This window comes from Lepus europaeus, chromosome 22, assembly GCF_033115175.1.
Source record: "Lepus europaeus isolate LE1 chromosome 22, mLepTim1.pri, whole genome shotgun sequence".
Lineage (NCBI taxonomy): Eukaryota > Metazoa > Chordata > Mammalia > Lagomorpha > Leporidae > Lepus > Lepus europaeus.
Window position 1 is genome coordinate 678,506 of NC_084848.1, and position 18,975 is coordinate 697,480.

Genomic DNA, 18,975 nt, shown 5'->3' on the forward strand with positions numbered 1-18,975 from the left:
GCTGGGGATTGAACCGGGCACGTGGACGCGCATCAGCAGTTTAACACGGTGCCAGCGCCCATCCCTCTGTCTTGTGGTCACTGGATGTTCTGTGTCGATGCCTCTCTTCCAAGAGTAAGTGCTGCATCGAGCAGTGGCCAGGAGGGAGGCAAGAGGAGGTCGCAGCCTTAGGAGGGAGGCCTTTGTGCCCTCATGGGTTCAGACAGGCCCTCTTCCCTGCCGAATTCCAGGTAGTTCCAGCACCCAGGAGGTTAGAGCTAACACGTAGCAAAAGGGAGGGCTCTGGGGAGACTGGGGCCACTGCCAGTGCTGGACAGGAGATGCCCAAGGCTGGCTCGGGATAGGGCTGAGGGGAGCGCAGGGCGGAGTTTGGTGCTGAGCGACTCCCCTGGGTACTCCCCGCAGAGCCAGTGGGTGAGGGGAGTGGGGTCAGGCACCAGGCTGTATGCGTTTCAAGGAGATCAATCAGTTTAACTTGGTTAAACATTTAATTCCAATCTCCTTTTTTTTTTTTTATTATTCAAGATTTTATTTATTTATTTATTTATTAAGAGGCAGAGCTACAGACAGAGAGAGGGGGAAACAGAAAAGTCCTCCATCCACTGGTTCACTCCCCAGATGGCAGCAGTGGCTGGAGATGGGTTCATCTGAAGCCAGGAGCCAGGAGCTTCTTCTGGGTCTCCCACGTGGGTGTAGGGGCCTAAGCACTTGGGCCATCTTCTAGTGATTTCCCAGGCCATAGCAAAGAGCCGGATCAGAATAGGAGCAGCCAGGACTTGAACCGGCGCCCATGTGGGGTGTCGGCGCCACAGGCAGAGGCTTAGCCCACTCTGCCACAGCACCAGCCCCTCCAATCTCCTTTTCTCATACGAACTTTCTTCTACGGCTTTGCCATGGTTGCTGATGCCCAGGCAGCTGCGCTGTCATCGCGTCTCCTGTGGAGTCCTGGCCCTGTCCCCGCTGGCTCCCTGTCCCCCAGCTGTTCCTCAGCCCTGTCTGTGGGTGCATTTCAGAGCACGCTGCAGGCACCACTGCCTCCCCCAGCCCTCCCACAGGAAGCTCTTAGCTGACTGTAGTTTGCGGCTTCTCTGTGGTTCTTTTTCCTGATCTTTCGGGAGGTAGAATTGGCATCAAATGGAATGCACGGTCTTGGCTGTGCTGCGTGAGGCTGAGAACTGTGTGCACCGTGGGGCTAGCCCCACCCCGCCGCCTCCCACACAGACATCTGTGCTCGCTCTGGGACTCCTGGGAGCAGACCACCCATCTCTGCTCACTCGCGCTCTCTCTTTTTTAAAGATTTATTTATTTATTTATTTGAAAGGTAGAGTTATAGTGGCAGGGAGAGAGAGTGAGAGGTGTCTTCTACCCACTGGTCCACTCTCCAAATGGCCGTAACAGCTGGAGCAGGGCCGATCCAAAGCCAGGAGACTAGAGCTTCCTCCAGGTCTCACTTGTAGGTACAAGGGCCCAAGGACTTGGGCTATCTTCCCCTGTTTCTCAGGCCACAGCAGAGAGTGGGATTGGAAGTGAAGCAGCCAGGACTCAAACCGGCACCCATATGGGATGCTGGCACTGCAGGTGGCGGCTTTACCCACTACACCACAGCACCAGCCCCTCCACTCTTTTCTGGAAGGTCTTTACAGCTAGATTTGCTTTGCCTTGTGCTTTTTCTTTTTCTTTTTTTTTAAAGAAAGCTTTTATTTGAAGAATACGAATGTCATAGGTACAGCTTTAGGAATGTAGTGGTTCTTCCCCCATACCCACCCTCCTACCCCTACTCCTACTTCCTCTCCCATCCCATTCTTCATGAAGATTCTTTTTTTTTTTGAAGATTTATTTATTTATTTGAAAGAGTAACACACAGAGGCGGGGGGGGGGGGGTGTCTTCCATCTGATGGTTCACTCTCCAATTGGCGGCAACAGCCAAAGCCTGAAGCCAGGAGCTTCTTCCCAGTCTCCCACATGGGTGCAGAGGCCTAAGGACTTGGGCCATCTTCTACTGCTTTCCCAGGCCATAGCAGAGAGCTGGATTGGAAGTGGAGCAGCCGGGTCTCGAACCAGCGCCCACATGGGATGCTGGTACTGCAGGCAGCAGCTTAACTCACTACGCTACAGTGCCAGCCCCGAAGATTTGTTTCTAATTAATTTTATGTACAGAAGACCAACTCTATACTAAGATTTCAACAATTTGTACCCACATACAAAGTATAAAATACTGTTTGAAAACAAGTCTTTTTTTAAAGATTTTATTTGTTTTGTTTTTGTTTTTGTTTTTGTTTTTAGGTTTTATTTATTTACTTAAAAGTCAGAGAGTTACAGACAGTGAGAGGGAGAGACAGAGAGAAAGGTCTTCCTTCCATTGGTTCACTCTCCAAATGGCCGCAACAGTCGGAACTGCGGCAATCCGAAGCCAGGAGCCAAGCGCTTCTTCCTGGTCTCCCACGTGGGTGCAGGAGCCCAAGGACTTGGGCCATCTTCTACTGCTCTCCCAGGCCATAGCAGAGAGCTGGATTGGAAGAGGAGCAGCCAGGACTAGAACCGTTGCCCATATGGGATGCCGACACTGCAAGCAGAGGATTAACCTACTGCGCCACGGCACCGGCCCCGAAAACAAGTTTTACAGTTAATTTTCATAGTACAGGGGCCAGCACTGTGGCGTAGCGGGTAAAGCTGCTGCCTGCAGTGCCGGCATCCCATATGGGCGCTGGTTCGAGTCCTGGCTGTTCCACTTCCTATCCAGCTCTCTGCTATGGCCTGGGAAAGCAGCAGAAGATGGCCCAAGTCCTTTGGCCCCTGTACTCACGTGGGAGACCTGGAATAAGCTCCTGGCTCCTGGCTCCTGGCTTCAGATCGGCGCAGTTCTGGCTGTTATGGCCAACTGGGAGTGAACCAGCGGATGGAAGACCTCTCTTCTACCCCCCCCCCCCCCCCCCGCCTCTGCCTCTGCCTCTCTGTAACTCTGCCTTTCAAATAAATCAGTCTTAAAAAAAAATTCTCATAGGGCAACTCATTAAGGACAGAGATCCTACATGGGGAGCAAGTGCACAGTGACTCCTGTTGTTAACAATTAACACTCTTATTTACGACATCAGTGATCACCCGAGTCTCTCGTCATGAGCCGCCCACGGCTGTGGAAGCCTTTTGGGTCCATAAACTTCATCAGCGTTCAGACAGGGCTCTCCCTGCAGGGAGAAGCAGATCTACGTTTGCTTTTGAGGCTTGTGCACGTTGTTTCGTGTGCCGAGCGGTGCCACTGTGTGCGCAAGGGAAGGCTGACGTTCATGATGGCTGCTGATGGGCCATGATGAGTGAGGCTGCCTCTGGTCAGGTCCTCCTGTGAGCATCAGGAAACACCTGGGCCAAGAGGGAGGTGTATGTTGAGGGTTGCATCAAAATTCATGAAAAATGGGATTAAAAGATAAGCTTGGGGGCCGGTGCTGTAGTGTAGTGGGTTAGATCGGGTGCCAGCACGCCACATGGGTGCCTGTTCAAGTTGCAGTCATTCTACTTCTGATCCAGCTCCCTGATAACAGCACAGGTGTGTGGGCCCTGAACCCACATGGGAGGTCTGGAAGAAGCTCCTGACTTCCTGGCTTCAGCCTGGCCCAGCCCCGGCCATTGCAGCCATTTGCAGAGTGAACCAACAGATGAAGATCTGTCTGTCTCCCCCTCTCTCTGTAACTCATAGATTTAAAAAAAAAAAAAAAAAAAGATGTTTAGGGGCCAGCGCTATGGTGCAGCAGGTTAAAGCCCTAGCCTGTAACGTCGGCATCCCATATGGACACTGGTTCTAGTCCTGGCTGCTCCTCTTCTGATCCAGCTCTCTGCTGTGGCCTGGGAAAGCAGCAGAAGATGGCCCAGGTACTTGGGCCTCTGCACCCACATGGGAGACCTGGAAGAGGCTCCTGGCTCCTGGCTTTGGATCGGCGCAGGGCAGGCCATTGCGGCCATCTGGGGAGTGAACCAGCGGATGGAAGACCTCTCTCTCTGCATCACCTCTCTTTGTAACTATCTTTCAAATAAATAAAATATATCTTTAAAAAAATGTTTATTTTGTTGCCAAAACAATTGAAATCTATGCCTAGTTCGTTCGTTCTTTCTCTCTCTCTCTCTCTCTCTCTCCCCCCCTCCCTCCTTCCCTCTCTTCCTTCCTTGTTGTTTTACAGATTTATTTATTTGAAAGGCAGAATTACAGAGAGGCAGAAAGAGAGGTTTTCCACCCGCTGGCTCACTCCCCAAATGGCCACAACGGCCGGAGCTGAGCTGATCCTGAGCCTGGGTCTCCCACACGGTTGCAGGGGCTCAAGCACTTGAGCCGTGTTCCACTGCTTCCCCAGACCATAGCAGAGAGCTGGGTCAGAAGTGGAGCAGCCGGGACTCGAACCGGCGCCCATGTAGAATGCTGGCACTGAGGTGGAGGCTTCACCCACTATGCCACAGCTCCAGCCCCTAGGTTTTTTCATAATACACATTTTTCCATGAATGCTTTTGCGATCTGTCATACACACGGATATCAGAATTCTTTGCATCAAAATAAACATCTTTGAATTCCATTTTCCATGCCCCTCGTGAAGTGCCCTCGTGCGAGAACCTTCCAGCCCTCTGCCGCCAGCAGCAGCTCGTGGGAGCTGTCTGGTGTTGCGGAGTCGCTCTGCGCCTGTTCCAGTCCAGTGCAGGCCGGCTCTGCCCACGCGCTCGCTGTCCTCTGCTCTTCCGGAAGCTTCTGTCCCAAAGGCTGCTGTGTTGTCAGCCTTCATGATCCTTTAGAGATGGCTGATGTTCAGAGAAGATGCAGGTTTGGAGGAGAAGCACGGAGGCTCAGCGCTCCCCCGGCCCGTCTCCCTGCACGTTGGCAGCAGCAGTGTGACACGTGTGCAGCTGGTGGGCCGTGTCTGGGGTCGCGCGTTCTGTGCGTGTGGCGGGCGTGTTGTCCCCACGCAGCCTCACTGTTCGGAGAGGCCCCTGCACGCCTGCTCTTCCTCTTTCCCTTCGATCCTGGCAGCCACGGGCCTGTAGTCTGATTCGTCTTTTCCAGGATGTCATTTGGTTGGAGTGAGACATCACGAAGCCTTTGGGCTTTGTTCTTTTTCAGTATGGTTCTTTTCTGGCGTCTCTGATTCCCATCCTGAAGGTTGGTTGTTGCCTGGTCGCTTTCTTTGCTGTCTTTCCTCCTCTTTCCTCGTGGTTGTTATTCCTCTCCCCGAGGAGCCGGCCCTGGCTGTGGCCGCTGTGTGATGAAGCTCGTGCGTTTCCTCAAAGCCTCAGGGCTCCTGGCTTGGCCGCCTGCAGCTGTGGAGCCCTGGCCTGGGGACCTCATTTCTCCCAGGCACGCTGATTTCTGCACTGCTGCCAGGTGCCCACCTTCCCCCAGTGGGTGGCCCCGCGTCTGTGGGCCCTGCCCGGTGTCCGTGGGCGCTGCCCGGTGTCCGTGGGTGCTGCCCCGTGTCCGTGGGCCCTGCCCTGCGTCTGTGGGTGCTGCTCCGCGTCTGTGGGCCCTGCCCGGTGTCTGTGGGCCCTGCCCTGCGTCTGTGGGCGCTGCCCTGTGTCTGTGGGCCCTGCCTCGTGTCTGTGGGCCCTGCCCCGCATCTGTGGGCCCTGCCCTGCATCTGTGGGTGCTGCTCTCTATGGGCGCTGCTCTCTGTGGGCTCTGCCCCACGTCTGTGGGCGCTGTCCCGCGTCCGTGGCCGCTGCCCCATGTCCATGGGCCCTGCCCGGTGTCCGTGGGCACTGCCCCGTGTCCGTGGGCACTGCCCCGTGTCCGTGGGCGCTGCCCTGTGTCCGTGGGCCCTGCCCTGCGTCTGTGGGTGCTGCCCCGTGTCTGTGGGTGCTGCCCCGTGTCTGTGGGCGCTGCCCCGTGTCTGTGGGCCCTGCCCTGCGTCTGTGGGTGCTGCTCTCTGTGGGTGCTGCTCTCTGTGGGCTCTGCCCCACGTCTGTGAGCGCTGTCCCGTGTCTGTGGCCACTGCCCCGTGTCCGTGGGCCCTGCCCGGTGTCCGTGGGCCCTGCCCCGTGTCTATGGGTGCTGTCCCGGGTGTAGCTGGGTACCCTGCAGTGCTCAGCTGTGCGTGTGCTGTCTCGGGCAGCAGACACCTTGGCAGGCGGGTAGGCACGTGGGCTGTTCTCTCGAAGCCTCCCCACGTGGCTGCCCATCCCCACTGCAGGCCCTGTCCTGGGCATGGCGCTGGTCAGGCCTTTGCCTTGCTGGTGGCAGTGCCGTGCTGAGGGCCGGCGGACGAGGCTGCAGCTGCCGTGCTGGGCGCTCCTTGACTCCTGCTGCAGACATGCTCCTTGACCTCAGCGACCTGCTTCAGGTAGGCTGGTTTCCTTCCTGAGTCTCCTGGCCTGGTGGTGCCCGGGGCACCCTGAGCCCTGCACGTCCCCTGCAGACTGCTCTGTGCTCCTGGCCCTAAGCAGGAGGGAGGGAGAGGGTCTCTGCACGGCTCGGAAGGGCCAGCAGGGTCACGTAGCCTTGGTAGAGACCCAAGTGGGCTTTTGTCTAGGCAAGGAAGAGTCCTTAGAACAAAAAGCTGCACTGACAACGTATGCATTTCAGACTGTAGACGGCGTTTCTGTGTGGAGTCTGCTTAGAGACTTGCTTTCTAGGCACCAGAGAGCATTTTCTGTTGCGTCTCTCATTTCCAAACAGCTGAATGTAGTGGCAAGACCAAGGGTCCCTGTGCACATGGGACACGTAGGGGACTGAGGGCACTGTGTTCCAGTGACCGCACTAGGGGCTGGCCTTAAGTCCTGGGTCCCTCATCCCGAGCTGCGGCCACTCTGCTGAGGACTCCGGAAGAGAATTGTCATCCCTGGAAGCAACAGTGACTGCAGGGTGAAGATTCCCACGGAATTCACAGCTAGAAGGAGAGGCTGATCTGGGTGCCCGCAGGGCCTGGAGCGGGAGGCTCAGGGCTCGGAGGGCCTCCTGCCGCAGCCAGCACGGACTTGTGCTGGGATCGGTGCTGCCTCGTATTTTTGTCCCGCCAGCTGTCCATATAAATGGCTTCTCTCAGCAGCTATTGCTGAAATAGTTTGTGGTCAAGCTAAAAATAACCTATTGGAATTGTGATAATCCAGTTACCCCACGTTTCAAATGTGCCATGTGGAGTTCTGGGCCACGTGACCCCATTTCCAGCCTGGTAACTTCCCAGGCGGGGCAGCCGCTGGAAGCAGCTTGCTCACTCACCATCCCGAGGGAGAGGGAGATGTGTGGACAGTTCCTTGCCTGGTGCCTTTGGAAACGGAAAACCAACCAGGCTGTCAAGACAGCAGGTGGCTAGTAAATGGATACTGCTGCTCGCCTGGGGCTGAACCAAGGCATGAGGCGAGGGTCTTGTGCTGGCCAGCAAGAGCCCGGAACAATCTGAGTGGATGCGAGGCACAGCCCACTGCCAAGGCCGGCCCCTCCGGGGGGGGGGGCACAGAATGTGGTGGGGGTGGCGCATGCCCACATCGCAAGAACCTGACCCAGGGGCTTGCCACTGGCAAAGGCTGAATGTTTTGGGGGAACGCAGAGAAGGTTAAGGTCAGAGGAGACTGGTCTTAGATTCTCATTTCATCCACCTCAGTGCTGGGCTCCACGTCAGGGCACTCACACTTCACACCCCACATGCACCGAGGAACCCCCGACTCCTAGGAACTCCACGAGGTAGTGGAATCCTTGGAAGACCACAGAGCCACCAGCCCTGCGAGTGATGCAGGCTCAGGCACCTGCCCTCCCGGTCCCCACAAGCACTCTTCCAGCCTGTGTCCCACCCCTTAGGCCTCCGGACCCCTCAGTGTCTCAGGCATCTGCGTCTGGCACCTGGGCATTAAGACGGGGTCCTTGTCCCAGGGCACACAGGCTGGGCTTGATTTGGGGAAGTTCTTTGGAAAGGCCAGAGGGTCTCAGGCTTGAGTCTGCAGCATCCCGGCTGTGGGGGTCTCCAGGGGACCTTGAGGAACCTGGGCTTCCAGCTGTGCACCTCCAAACCGCCAGACCCCACTCTGAAGTGGCCTCCCCTCCACCTGCCTGCGGGGAGGCCGGATAGCAGGCTCCGTGGCCAGTTGGGGCCATCGTGGCAGCAGCGGGCGGTCACTGAGGAACGGTGGGATCCCAGCAGAGGCCCTGAGGCCCTGAGGCCGAGGCACCTGGCCCACTGGAGCAGGGTGTAGCGCTGTGGCAGGTGCAGCGCGTGTGAGCACAGCAGTCCTGTGACTGACACTTAGATGGTGTCACTGGGACTGTGCCCCGGCCAGTACCTTCCAGGCCGTTCTCCAAGCGGACACAACCGCAGTGCGGCAGCACAGCAGAGGTCAGGCAGCTGCCTGAAGGCGGCGGGGCCCTGTGTGACCTTGCGGGGGGCGGCTCTGTGAGGACAGAGTGCAGGCCTTTCCTTGGACCCAATGCATTTCTGGCTGTGTTCTCCCCACAGGTGAACGTGTATGTGCTGGGGAAGACGTTTCTCCTGCTGGCCCGAGAGCTGTGCATCAACGCACCTGCCATAGGTAGGCCCTGGGCTGTGGGCGGGAGCCTCGAGTAGGCAATGTCTCAGCAGGGTAGGGCTTCCGGCCAGTACACCATCAGTGGGTCCGCTGTCCTCTACACAGGACGTGCAGGTGCAGACTGGGAATCGTGGCGCTGGGGCCACAGCCCATCCTGTGGGCGGGTGGTGTTGAGAGCTCCCCAAGTGCCTGCCGCACCTCCTGGCAGAGCAGCCGGGCGCTCCACCCAGGCATCCCGAGTGGGTGGCAAGGATCCTGTTACTCCAGCCACCACCTGCTGGGACTGGGCCTGAAGCCCAGGCGCAGGGGTCGTGTGTGCCCCACACGGGGTCCTAACTGCTACCCACATGCCCACCGCAGGCAGGGGCTCTCGACTCCTCAAGTCTTTAGAAGGAGCACCCAGATCACAGTTCCTGTTAGTAATCTATCTACACGTGGCCATCGTCTTATGAAGCCTTTATTAAGAAAGCCCACTTATGTAGGTGAGCTTGACTTCACTGATTTAGAAGGCAAGGTCTCACGTTAAGCTTGGGCCCACTCAGAATCCGACTGGGTGGGAGGGGTGAAGGCGCTCTCCAAAGCAGGCGGCACAGGTGCGGCGGGGGACCTGGGGCCTGCCCTGGGTCCCACATCTGCCCTCTGGCTGAGACCTGCACCCCAGCCACCAGGAGACACCTCAGACCGGTACCTGGGCTCTGGCTTTGTTGCAAGGCGTCTCAGAGTCGGGGTGATGCAAAGTGAAACTTTTAATGGTGTCAGCAGGCAGCCATCGGGTCCCGCCCCCGCCCCCGCCCCCTGCTGGCAGGAGGGGCGGGGCGCAGCCTCCCCCCCCCCCCCCCCCAGCGGCTCAGGCGTAGAAGATGAGTTCAGGGATCTGCCCGCCCTGGACCCCGGTCCCATTGGTGCTGTCTGAGGAGCACTGGAACTGGAAGGTCACCTTCCCACACTGCACTTCCGTCATCCCCTCCTGTCCAAAGTAGCTGAGCTCGCTCCCGTCCAGCACAGCGCTGGCCGTGTAGAAGGTGTCCTGTTCAACCTGGACCGGGTGCTCAAACCAGACCGAGAAGGTGTTGCTGGACCCGTCGGACACAAACTTGGTCAGGTTCTGAGCCAGGACCATGCCCAGCCGCTTGAGTTCAATTTTGACGCTGTACTCGGCCTTCCCCGAGCTGGACCCGTACAGGCCCAGCCCGGCGATGAACACCCGCCTGTCCACAGCAAACTGGATGCTGTCGCAGCGTCCGCGGTACCGCCACTGGTTGCTGCGGTAGGCTGAGGACTGGAAGCGGTGGCACCTCTGGGGGGTGAGGCCCTTCCGTTTGGCCAAGGGGAAGTCCAGGAGGGGCTTGTTGGCCGCGGTGTACCACAGGAAGATGTCGTGGGTCTCCTCCAGCGTCAGGATGTCCGACTGGGCGGCGCCGTTGGCAAACTCCTCCAGGCTCATGGTGGGGATGCGGACCAGGTAGAGGACGCGCCCCAGCACGTGCCTCTTGTTGAGGGGGGTCGCCGGCAGGCCCTGCCTCTTGCACTCGGCCTCGGCCCAGCCCAGGACGGCCTGGAACACCACGGCCTCCTTGGCGTTGAGGGCCTCCCGGCTGACCACAACCTCCAGCGTCTGCCGGTCGATCTCGCAGAAGCCCTCGGAGCGCAGGGCCATCTCGGCCTGCGCGTCGATGACCTCCCAGCAGCGCTGGGTCAGCTCGGGCTCCTCGAACAGCCGGCTCTGGGACAGCAGGACGCAGGCGTTCTTGGCCTCCAGACTCGTCTCCAGGAAGGTGACGCAGGCCTTGGCCAGCGCGGGGACGATGTACTTCTTGGCGGCGTACAGCGTGGCCAGCACCGTGTCGGCCTCGAGCTCGATCTCGTCGCTGTACATGTACCTAAGGGCGCAGGGGCGCGGTCGGGCCGGGCCGGGGACCCCGGGGACCCCGCGCCCCCCCACCCCGCGGGGCCGCCTTACTTGAGCAGGATGAGGAAGGCGGCGGGCTCCACGTCCGGGATGTGGATCTCCGCCTTGACTTCGGCCAGGTCCCCGTAGAACATGGCATAGAAGACGGAGCTGCCGACGGCCAGCACGTACTGCGGGCGAGACAGGCGCGTGAGCCGCAGCTGCGGGCGCAGTGCGGGGGCCCGGGGAGCCGGGGCGGGGCCGGGCCGCTACCGACCTTGTGGGCAGGCACCCTCCGGGCCGCCCCCAGCGGCCCCACGATGAAGTGGACGTCGGCCATGAGCTCGTTGTTGAACATGAGCGCGTTCCTGCAGGGGCAGAGGCACACGGGCTTGGTCCGCGGCCGGGCGCCGCGCGGGGCGGGGAGGGGCGCCGGCCGGGCTCACCTCTCGCGCAGCGTCGGGTGGAAGGACTGCCAGTGGGGGCTCTCCAGGTTGTTGTTGTTGGGCGCGGGCGGCGCGGGGGCGGGCGGCGGCGGGGCCGGGGGCGGCGCGCTGGGCGGGCAGCGCGGGCCGGCCTTCCTGCCCGCCGCGGCGCTGGCGGCGTTGCTGTTGGCCAGGTCGGTGGCGGCGGCCGCGGCGCCGGCGGGGGCGTACAGCTCCGCGGCCATCTTCGCGGGCGGCGCGGCGGGGGCGGCCTCAACGCAGGGCGGCGCCGCGCCGCGCACCCTGGCGCCGCGCCGGGGCTTGGTCCGCGGCTCTGCAAGCACCAGGAGCGAGGTCAGGCACTGCGCGACGCGGCCGTGCAGGCAGGCCAGGGGCAGCAGCATGGGGCCGCGGCGGCCTGCGGAGGCGGCCTGCGGGGCCCGCCGGCCGGGGGGCGCTGCTGCCCGCGCCGCGGCCCGGCCCCGCCCCGCCCGCAGCCCGCAGCCCGCAGCCCGGCCGCAGGGGGCGCCGTCCCTGCCGCCCGCCCTCGTCCGTACCCGCTGCGGCGCCGGCGCGTCACTGTGCGTCACGGCGCGCGGCCCAGGCCCCGCCCCGCCGCGGCGTGACGCGCGCAGGCCCCGCCCGCCGGCGCCTCGCCCCCGTCCGGGCGAGGGTGCAGGGGAGGGTGCGCTCCCGGCCGGCTGCGTCCGCTGCTTGATCCCCGACCCCTCCCACCATTTTAAAGGAGTCATCGTTCGTCGCCCAAGAGCGAAATGTAATTAATTATCTAAAAAAAAAAATTCCTCTATAATTCACTTGAGAGTGAGTGAGAGCGCCCCCAGCCACTCGCTCCCTCCCTAGCTGTAGGGGCAGGGCTGGCGTTGGGGACCAGGGTCCCGCTTTCCCGCATGGCTGGCAGACTCTAAGATCCGCGCCACTGCAATAGGAGTCCTGCAACAGGAGACCCCGAGGCTGGGTTCGAACCCGGGCACTCTACCATTGCACGCGAGCGCCCAGCCGCTTAGCTACGCCCAGCTGCTCCCCGCACCGCGAGAGGAAAGCGCTGTTAGCTCGGTCGCGCCCCGCCCTCCGCTCTGCGGCTGGCCGGCTGGACTCGGGGCAGGAGGGGCCGTCGGCGCTGACGCCTCTGCCCCGGGGCGGTCTAGTTTTGGGCTTGGCGGGCTGGCGGTTGCCAGTTCTGCACAGGGCCGCTGTACCCCAAGAGTGTGTGAAGGCTGCGGTTCCCCGCCCCGGCAGCACCCACCCCTTCCGGCTCTGCTAACCTAGGGACGGAGAACGCAGTCGCGCATGTTTTTCTTTTCCTAAATATTCCTTTTGATGGTCACTTCTTGCGTCGTCTGCTGGCGCGCTCTGGGAGCCCAGGGAGCCCTGCGGGGGACAGAGCGGTGGGGTTTGGCCCTGCCTCTGTTGCTCTGTCGCGGATCCTTTGGGTGGTTGGGGTGCCGGGTGCAGCCTCATGCCCCGGGACGGCTCTGCTGGTGCTGCTCCTGTGTCACCAGACAGCCCCTCGCTGGTGCTGGGAGGTGGGCGATGCTGTCCCTTGGTTTTGCCGGCAAGGGAACCTCCAGGCTGTTCCTGAGCAGAGCCTGGGCGCAGACTGGAGCCCTCGAGCCTCTGCTGTCCGCAGTGGCTTCCTGGCCATCCCACGGCCCTGCAGCTGGGCAGCTCCGGGAGTCTTGGTGGACACAGCTATCGGTCTGCTCCCGTTTCAGCCTCTCGCTCTTGTGCAGGCCCCCAGAAGTCTCCAGTGAAGGAGCACAGTCTGGGAGGGGCGGGGCCCCGGCTGTTCACATGCGCAGAGGCTGGGCACGTGGAGGTGGCCTCTGGCCTCTGCTGGGAGAGTGCTGGGGCTCAGCTGCCCCCAGCCACGTGGGCGTTCGGGGATTGAGCCGGCAGGTGGGAGCGCTCACGCACTCTACGCGGAGAAAGGCTGCCTAAGTAGCCGGTAAGCACATGGTGAGTTAGAAGGCGGCTGACCTTGGGCAGACTGACCACAGCTGGGGTTGAGGAGCACCCACTGGTGGGCTGTGATCAGGGTGACTCACAGCCGTGGGACTAGGGCCGAAAGGCCCCGAGGGAAGACACCTGTGTGTGCCCAGCAGGACACGTCCACAGAGGCCACAGCAGTGTCCTTGTAACACGGGTGCCTCACCGGCCACGGCAGCAGCCAGGGAGGAGCATGAGAAGTGAGCAGTTTGCAGAAGGTAGCAGGGCCTGAGGGGACAGCCCGCTGTCCACTGCCAGCAGAGAGGCTGGCCAGGCTGTGTGCCTTCCTGAGGTGCGAGGAGAAGGGGTGGGAACAGCCGCCCGCAAACCCTGGGTGGCTGGTGCCTCGGAGGGGCTGCCGTCACCTGAGAGGGTGAGTGCCTGAAAGTTCTTGGGCTTCGACACAGAAGGCCAGCACGTCCACCTCCATTCGGAGCGTCGTGTGTGCGTCAGACACCTGTTTCCGGGTTTCTGAGCCCCCACCTGTGTGTTCCTTGTGTCCTTTCTCTTGATGGACTTGGTCGAGTTCTGCGTGTGTATTGATCTCCTTAACATTCCAGCTCTAGGTGTAACTTACTCTTTATTGTGATAAACACTTGATGTGATTTACTCACCAGTTTTTGTGTTTTTTTTTTGTTTTTTGACAGGAGGAGTAGATAGTGAGAGAGAGACAGAGAGAGAAAGGTCTTCCTTTTTGCCGTTGGTTCAGCCTCCAATGGCCGCTGCGGCCGGCGCATCATGCTGATCCAAAGCCAGGAGCCAGGTGCTTCTTCCTGGTCTCCCATGCAGGTGCAGGGCCCAAGCACTTGGGCCATCCTCCACTGCCTTCCCGGGCCATAGCAGAGAGCTGGCCTGGAAGAAGGGCAACCGGGATAGAATCCGCTGCCCCGACCGGGACTAGAACCTGGTATGCCGGCGCTGCAAGGCGGAGGATTAGCCTGTTAAGCCACGGTGCCGGCCTTGCCACAGTTTTTATTTATATATTTGAAAGGCAGAGAGAGAGCAATCTATGCTGGTTCCCTCCCCAGATGGCTGCATCAGCGAGGCTTGGCCAGGCCAATGCCAGGAGCCGGGAGCTCCATCCAGGCCTCCCACGTGGGTGGCAGGAGCTCAAGTGCTTGTACACCATTGAGCGCAGCTGAGCAGAGTGAGCTGGGATTCGAACCACATCCCATGTGGTGGCCCTTTGTGCAACAGCAGCCCCCATTCCTCCCAGCCCCTTAACATCTCCATCCTGCTGATGCCCGGCGTCAGTGCAGTCATATGGTTTTTCTATTTTGTGATTGGCCTGTCTCACTTGGTGTAGTTTTTTTTAAAGATTCATTTTATTTATTATTTGACAGGCAGAGTTACAGAGAGTGGTAGAGACAGAGGGAGAGGTCTTCCATCCACTGGTTCACTCTCCAGGTGGCCACAACGGCAAGAACTGCACCAATCAGGAGCCAGGAGCTTCTTCCGGGTCTCCCGCATGGGTGCAGGGGCCCAAGGACCTGGACCATCTTCTACTGCTTCCCCAAGCCACAGCAGAGAGCTGGATTGGAAGAGGAGCAGCCAGGACTCGAACCGGCGCCCATATGGGATGCCGGCGCTTCAGGCCAGGGCGTTAACCCGCTGCGCCACAGCGCCGCCCCTCGCTTGGCGTAGTTTCCTGCAGGATTCGTCCGTGTCGTACCTGTGTGACAATGTACCTGTGTGACAGTGTACCTGTGTGACAATGTACCTGTGTGACAGTCCCCTTCCTCTTCAACGCTGAGTGACAGCCCATCGTACGGCTGGGCACGTTCTGGTTCACGGATGCACACTTGGTTGCTTCCATTGTTTTAGCTGTTGTGCGTGGTGCTGCTGCGACTACAGGAGTGCCAAAACCCATTCAGAATTCTGAGGGTCTTTTCAGAGTTGTAATTACTTTCCAGTTTATTTGAAGGGCAAAGAGACAAAGACCTTCCATCTTCTGGTTCACTCTCCAAATGCCTACAACAGCCAAGTCAAAGCTTGGAGCCCAGAACTCCATCCAGGTGTCCCACGCGGGTACCAGGGACCCAGTGACTTGAGCCATCAGCTACTGCCTCCCATGGTGCACGTCAGCAGAGAGCTAGAGTCTGAGCAGGGCCAGGCCTGGAGCCCAGGCTCGGCCGTGTGGGCTGGGGGTGTCTGAGCAGGGCCAGGCCTGGAGCCCAGGCTCGGCCGTGTGGGCTGGGGGTGTCTGAGCAGGGCCAGGCCTGGAGCCCAGGCTCGGCCGTGTGGGCTGGGGGTGTCTGAGCAGGGCCAGGCCTGGAGCCCAGGCTCGGCCGTGTGGGCTGGGGGTGTCTGAGCAGGGCCAGGCCTGGAGCCCAGGCTCGGCCGTGTGGGCTGGGGGTGTCTGAGCAGGGCCAGGCCTGGAGCCCAGGCTCGGCCGTGTGGGCTGGGGGTGTCTGAGCAGGGCCAGGCCTGGAGCCCAGGCTCGGCTGTGTGGGCTGGGGGTGTCTGAGCAGGGCCAGGCCTGGAGCCCAGGCTCGGCTGTGTGGGCTGGGGGTGTCTGAGCAGCGTCAGAAGTGTGACTGCTGGGGCGTGGTGATTTGGGGCCGCCGCGCTGTTTTCTGTCAAGCATTCACACGTTTTATGTTGCCAGCAGCAGGTTGCAGGAGCTCCTTTTTCCTCCTCCCTCGTCAGAGTTAGTGCTTGTTTCCGACAGAGACCGTCCTCGTGGACTCGGGGTTTGACTTGTGTTTCCTTGATAAAGTGGTGTTGAGCGTCTGATACGTTTCCTGGCTGCTGCACACTTTCTTTAGAGAAATCTATTCAACTCCTTTGCCCATTTGAAAGCATATTCATTTATTATTTGAGAGACACAGAAAGACAGAATATTCCCATCTGCTGCTTCCCTCCGCAAATGCCCACAGTGGCTAAGACTGGGCCACGGCCAAAGCTGGGATCCCGGAACTCAGCCCAGGTCTCCCACAGTGGCAGAGACTTGGCCACTCGAGCCATGACTGCCGCCTTCCGGGTGTGTGAGCAGGAAGCTGGGGTCGGCGTGCAGCAGGAACTGAGCAGGTCAGGGCCACAGGCATCTTACCCGCTGGGCTAAATGCCTGGCCTTGCCACCCCCCCGCCCCGCCTTTGCTCTCTTTTTTTAAAGATTTATTGTTTATTGAAAGGCAGAGTTAGAGAGAAAGAGGAAGGAGAGATCTTCCATCCGTTGATTCACTCACCTAATTGGCTGCAACAGCCAGAGCTGAGCCAGACTGAAGCCAAGAGCTGCTTCTGGGTCTCCCACGTGGGTGCAGGGGCCCAAGTACCTGGGCCTCCTCCACTGCTTTCCCAGGCCACAGCAGGGAGCTGGATTGCAAGTGGAAAGGCCAGGATGTGAACAGGCACCCGTGTGGGATGCCAGTGCCGCAGGCGGCAGCTTGACTCACTGCACCACAACACCAAGCCTGGCCTTGCCCATTTTTAAGTGAGCTGTTTCTTCTGTCATCGTCGCTGCTTACCAAGTTCCTTACGTAGCCTGGGCATTTGCCTTTGTCAGATACGCATGTTCTGTCCCATACATTGCCCTACTCCTTTTTAAGTTTATTCAGTAAATGTTTGTTGAGGATATACTGTGTGCCAGACCCCAAACAGAGCTGTCTTGCACGGAGATGGGCAGTGAACACAAGGTGAGTGTACAGTAGGCCAGACGGTGAGAAGTGCAGCAGAGAGGGGGTGGAAGGCAGGGAAGGCAGAGGGTGTCTGTGCACTGCTGGCTAGGGGGTGGTGAGGCGAGCGCTCACTGGCAGGTGCTGTTTGAGACCTGATTGGTGAGAGTGACTGCAGATATGAGGGACAAAGACCCCTCCACGGGCAAGGCTCTGGTCCTGGGCCGTTCGCACTGCTGTGGCAGAATACCCGAGTGTGGATAATTGACAACAACAGAAAAAAAGGTTTTTGGGCTAGTGGGCCACGCTGCTGCCTGTGGTGCCAGCATCCCCTGTGGGCACCAGTTCATGTTCCGGCTGCTCCACTTGGGATCCAGCTCCCTGCCAATGTCCCTGGGAAAGTAGGGAGGATGACCCGAGGGCTTGGGCCCCTGCATCCCCTTAGGAGACCCTGATGAAGCTCGTGGCTTCGGCCTGGCCTAGCACGAGCCTTTGTGGCCAGGAGGGGTGAACCAACAGAGGGAAGATCTCTCCCTGTCTGCCCTTCTCTCTTTCTAACTCTGCATAAAGTCTTTTTTTTTTTTTTTAAGATTTATTTATTCATTTGAAGATAGAGAGAGGCAGAGGCAGAGAGAGAGAGAGGTCTTCCATCCACTGGTTCACTCCCCAGATGGCTGCAACGGCCAGAGCTGTGCTTATCCAAAGCCAGGAGCTTCTGGGTCTCCCACTTATGTGCAGGGGCCCAAGGACTTGGGCCATCTTCTACTGGGATGCTGGTACTCTAGGTGGTGGCTTTACCCACTGTGCCACAGTGCCGGCCCCTATAGTCTTTTTTTTTTTTTTTTTTAAGATTTATTTATTTATTTATTTGACAGAGTTACAGACAGTGAGAGAGACACAGAGAAAGGTCTTTCCTCAGTTGGTTCACTCCCCAAAAGGCCGCAGCTGCCAGGAGCTTCCTCCTGGTCTCCCATGCAGGTGCAGGGCCCAAACACTTGGGCCATCCTCCACTGCCTTCCCGGGCCACAGCAGAGAGCTGGCTTGGAAGAGGGGCAACAGGGACAGAATCCAGCACCCTGACCGGGACTAGAACCCTGGGTGCTGGCGCCACAGGCGGAGGATTAGCCTAGTGAGCCGCAGCGCCGGCCCTTTTCCATTCTTCAGTGTGTACACTTCCACTTTCCCCAGCCTTGTCCCCTTCTGTTGTGTCTCCTTGTTGGGCATCATTGGAGCAGGCATCAAAGGTTTCTTTCTGGGCTCTCATTCCATTCCATGGGTCTCTATGCCAGTATCATGCCAGGTTTTGTTTTGTTTAAATATTTGTTTATTTATTTATTTGAAAAGCAGAGTTACAGAAAGAAAGAAAAAGAGAGGTCTTCCGTCTGCTTGTTCACGCCTCAAATGGCAGCGGTGGCTGTAGCTGGCCAGTCCAAAGCCCGGAGCCAGGAGCTGCTTCTGGGTCTCCCACGTGGATGCAGGGCCCCAGCACCAACCCCTTAGTAGTTATTTTTGAGTTTACTTTTTACTTATGAGTCTCTTGTCTACTTTAATTTTTTATTTTTTGTTATTTAACAATTTAGTTCATTATTGTCAAGTTTCTTCCTCTACAAAGCTTCCTAAAGGAGTGTTCTGTAGCTCCCTGAGGGCTGGAGAGGGGCCACTGTGCATCTAGGGGGAGGACTGTGCGTCTGGGGGGAGGACTGCGTCTGGGGGGAGGACTGTGCGTCTGGGGGAGCACTGTGTGTCTGGGGGAGCATTGTGTGTCTAGGGGGAGGACTGTGTGTCTGGGGGAGCACTGTGTGTCTGGGGGAGGACTGCGTCTGGGGAGCACTGTGCGTCTAGGGGGAGGACTGTGTGTCTAGGGGGAGCACTGTGTGGGGAGGATTGTGTGTCGGGGGGAGCACCGTGCGTTGGGGGGAGGATTGTGTGTTGGGGGAGCACTGTGCGTCTAGGGGGAGGACTGTGCGTCTGGGAGAGCACTGTGCGTCTGGGGGGAGCACTGTGTGTCTGGGGAGGATTGTGTGTCGGGGGGAGCACTGTGCGTTGGGGGGAAGATTGTGTGTCGGGGGAGCACTGTGCGTCTAGGGGGAGGACTGCGCGTCTGGGGGGAGCACCGTGCGTTGGGGGGAGGATTGTGTGTCGGGGGAGGATTGTGTGTCTGGGGGAGCACTGTGCGTCTAGGGGGAGGACTGCGTGTCTGGGGGGAACACCGTGCGTTGGGGGGAGGATTGTGTGTCTGGGGGAGCACTGTGCGTCTGGGGGAGGACTGCGCGTCTGGGGGAGCACTGTGTGTTGGGGGAGCACCGTGCATTGGGGGGAGCACTGTGTGTCTGGGGGAGCACTGTGCACCTGGGGGAGGACTGCGCGTCTGGGGGAGCACTGTGTGTTGGGGGAGCACCGTGCGTTGGGGGGAGCACCGTGCGTGTGGGGGAGCACTGTGCGTCTTGTGCTTGCAGACAGGCCTGGGTTAAGCTCTGTTACTGGAATGAACCAGGGCCCTTTTCAAACCCCTGCACAGCCTTGGGCAAACGCGCACTCTTAAGCCACATTTAAAGGAAAA

At 59.4% G+C, this 18,975-nt stretch overlaps 2 protein-coding genes across 4 annotated transcripts in view; one reads left to right on the forward strand and one right to left on the reverse strand.

Moving 5' to 3' along the window:
- The window catches only part of BRF1 (BRF1 RNA polymerase III transcription initiation factor subunit), a 63,383-nt gene that overhangs the window by 21,812 nt on the left and 22,596 nt on the right, over positions 1-18,975 (forward strand). Inside the window, exons 4-5 of one of the 3 annotated variants that reach the window (XM_062181790.1) lie at positions 6,277-6,308; positions 8,412-8,484. The exons of the other annotated variants lie outside the window; for them this stretch is intronic. Of the exons in view, the coding sequence (XP_062037774.1) occupies positions 6,277-6,308; positions 8,412-8,484 (105 nt within the window). The remainder of the gene's footprint in view (positions 1-6,276; positions 6,309-8,411; positions 8,485-18,975) is intronic. 3 annotated transcript variants of the gene reach the window in all.
- BTBD6 (BTB domain containing 6) lies at positions 9,323-11,198 on the reverse strand. The gene is made up of 4 exons (XM_062181793.1): positions 10,816-11,198; positions 10,647-10,737; positions 10,442-10,560; positions 9,323-10,361 (listed from the first exon to the last, which is right to left on the reverse strand). The coding sequence occupies exons 1-4, from the start codon at positions 11,196-11,198 to the stop codon at positions 9,329-9,331; spliced, it is 1,626 nt and encodes a 541-aa protein (XP_062037777.1). The 3' UTR covers positions 9,323-9,328.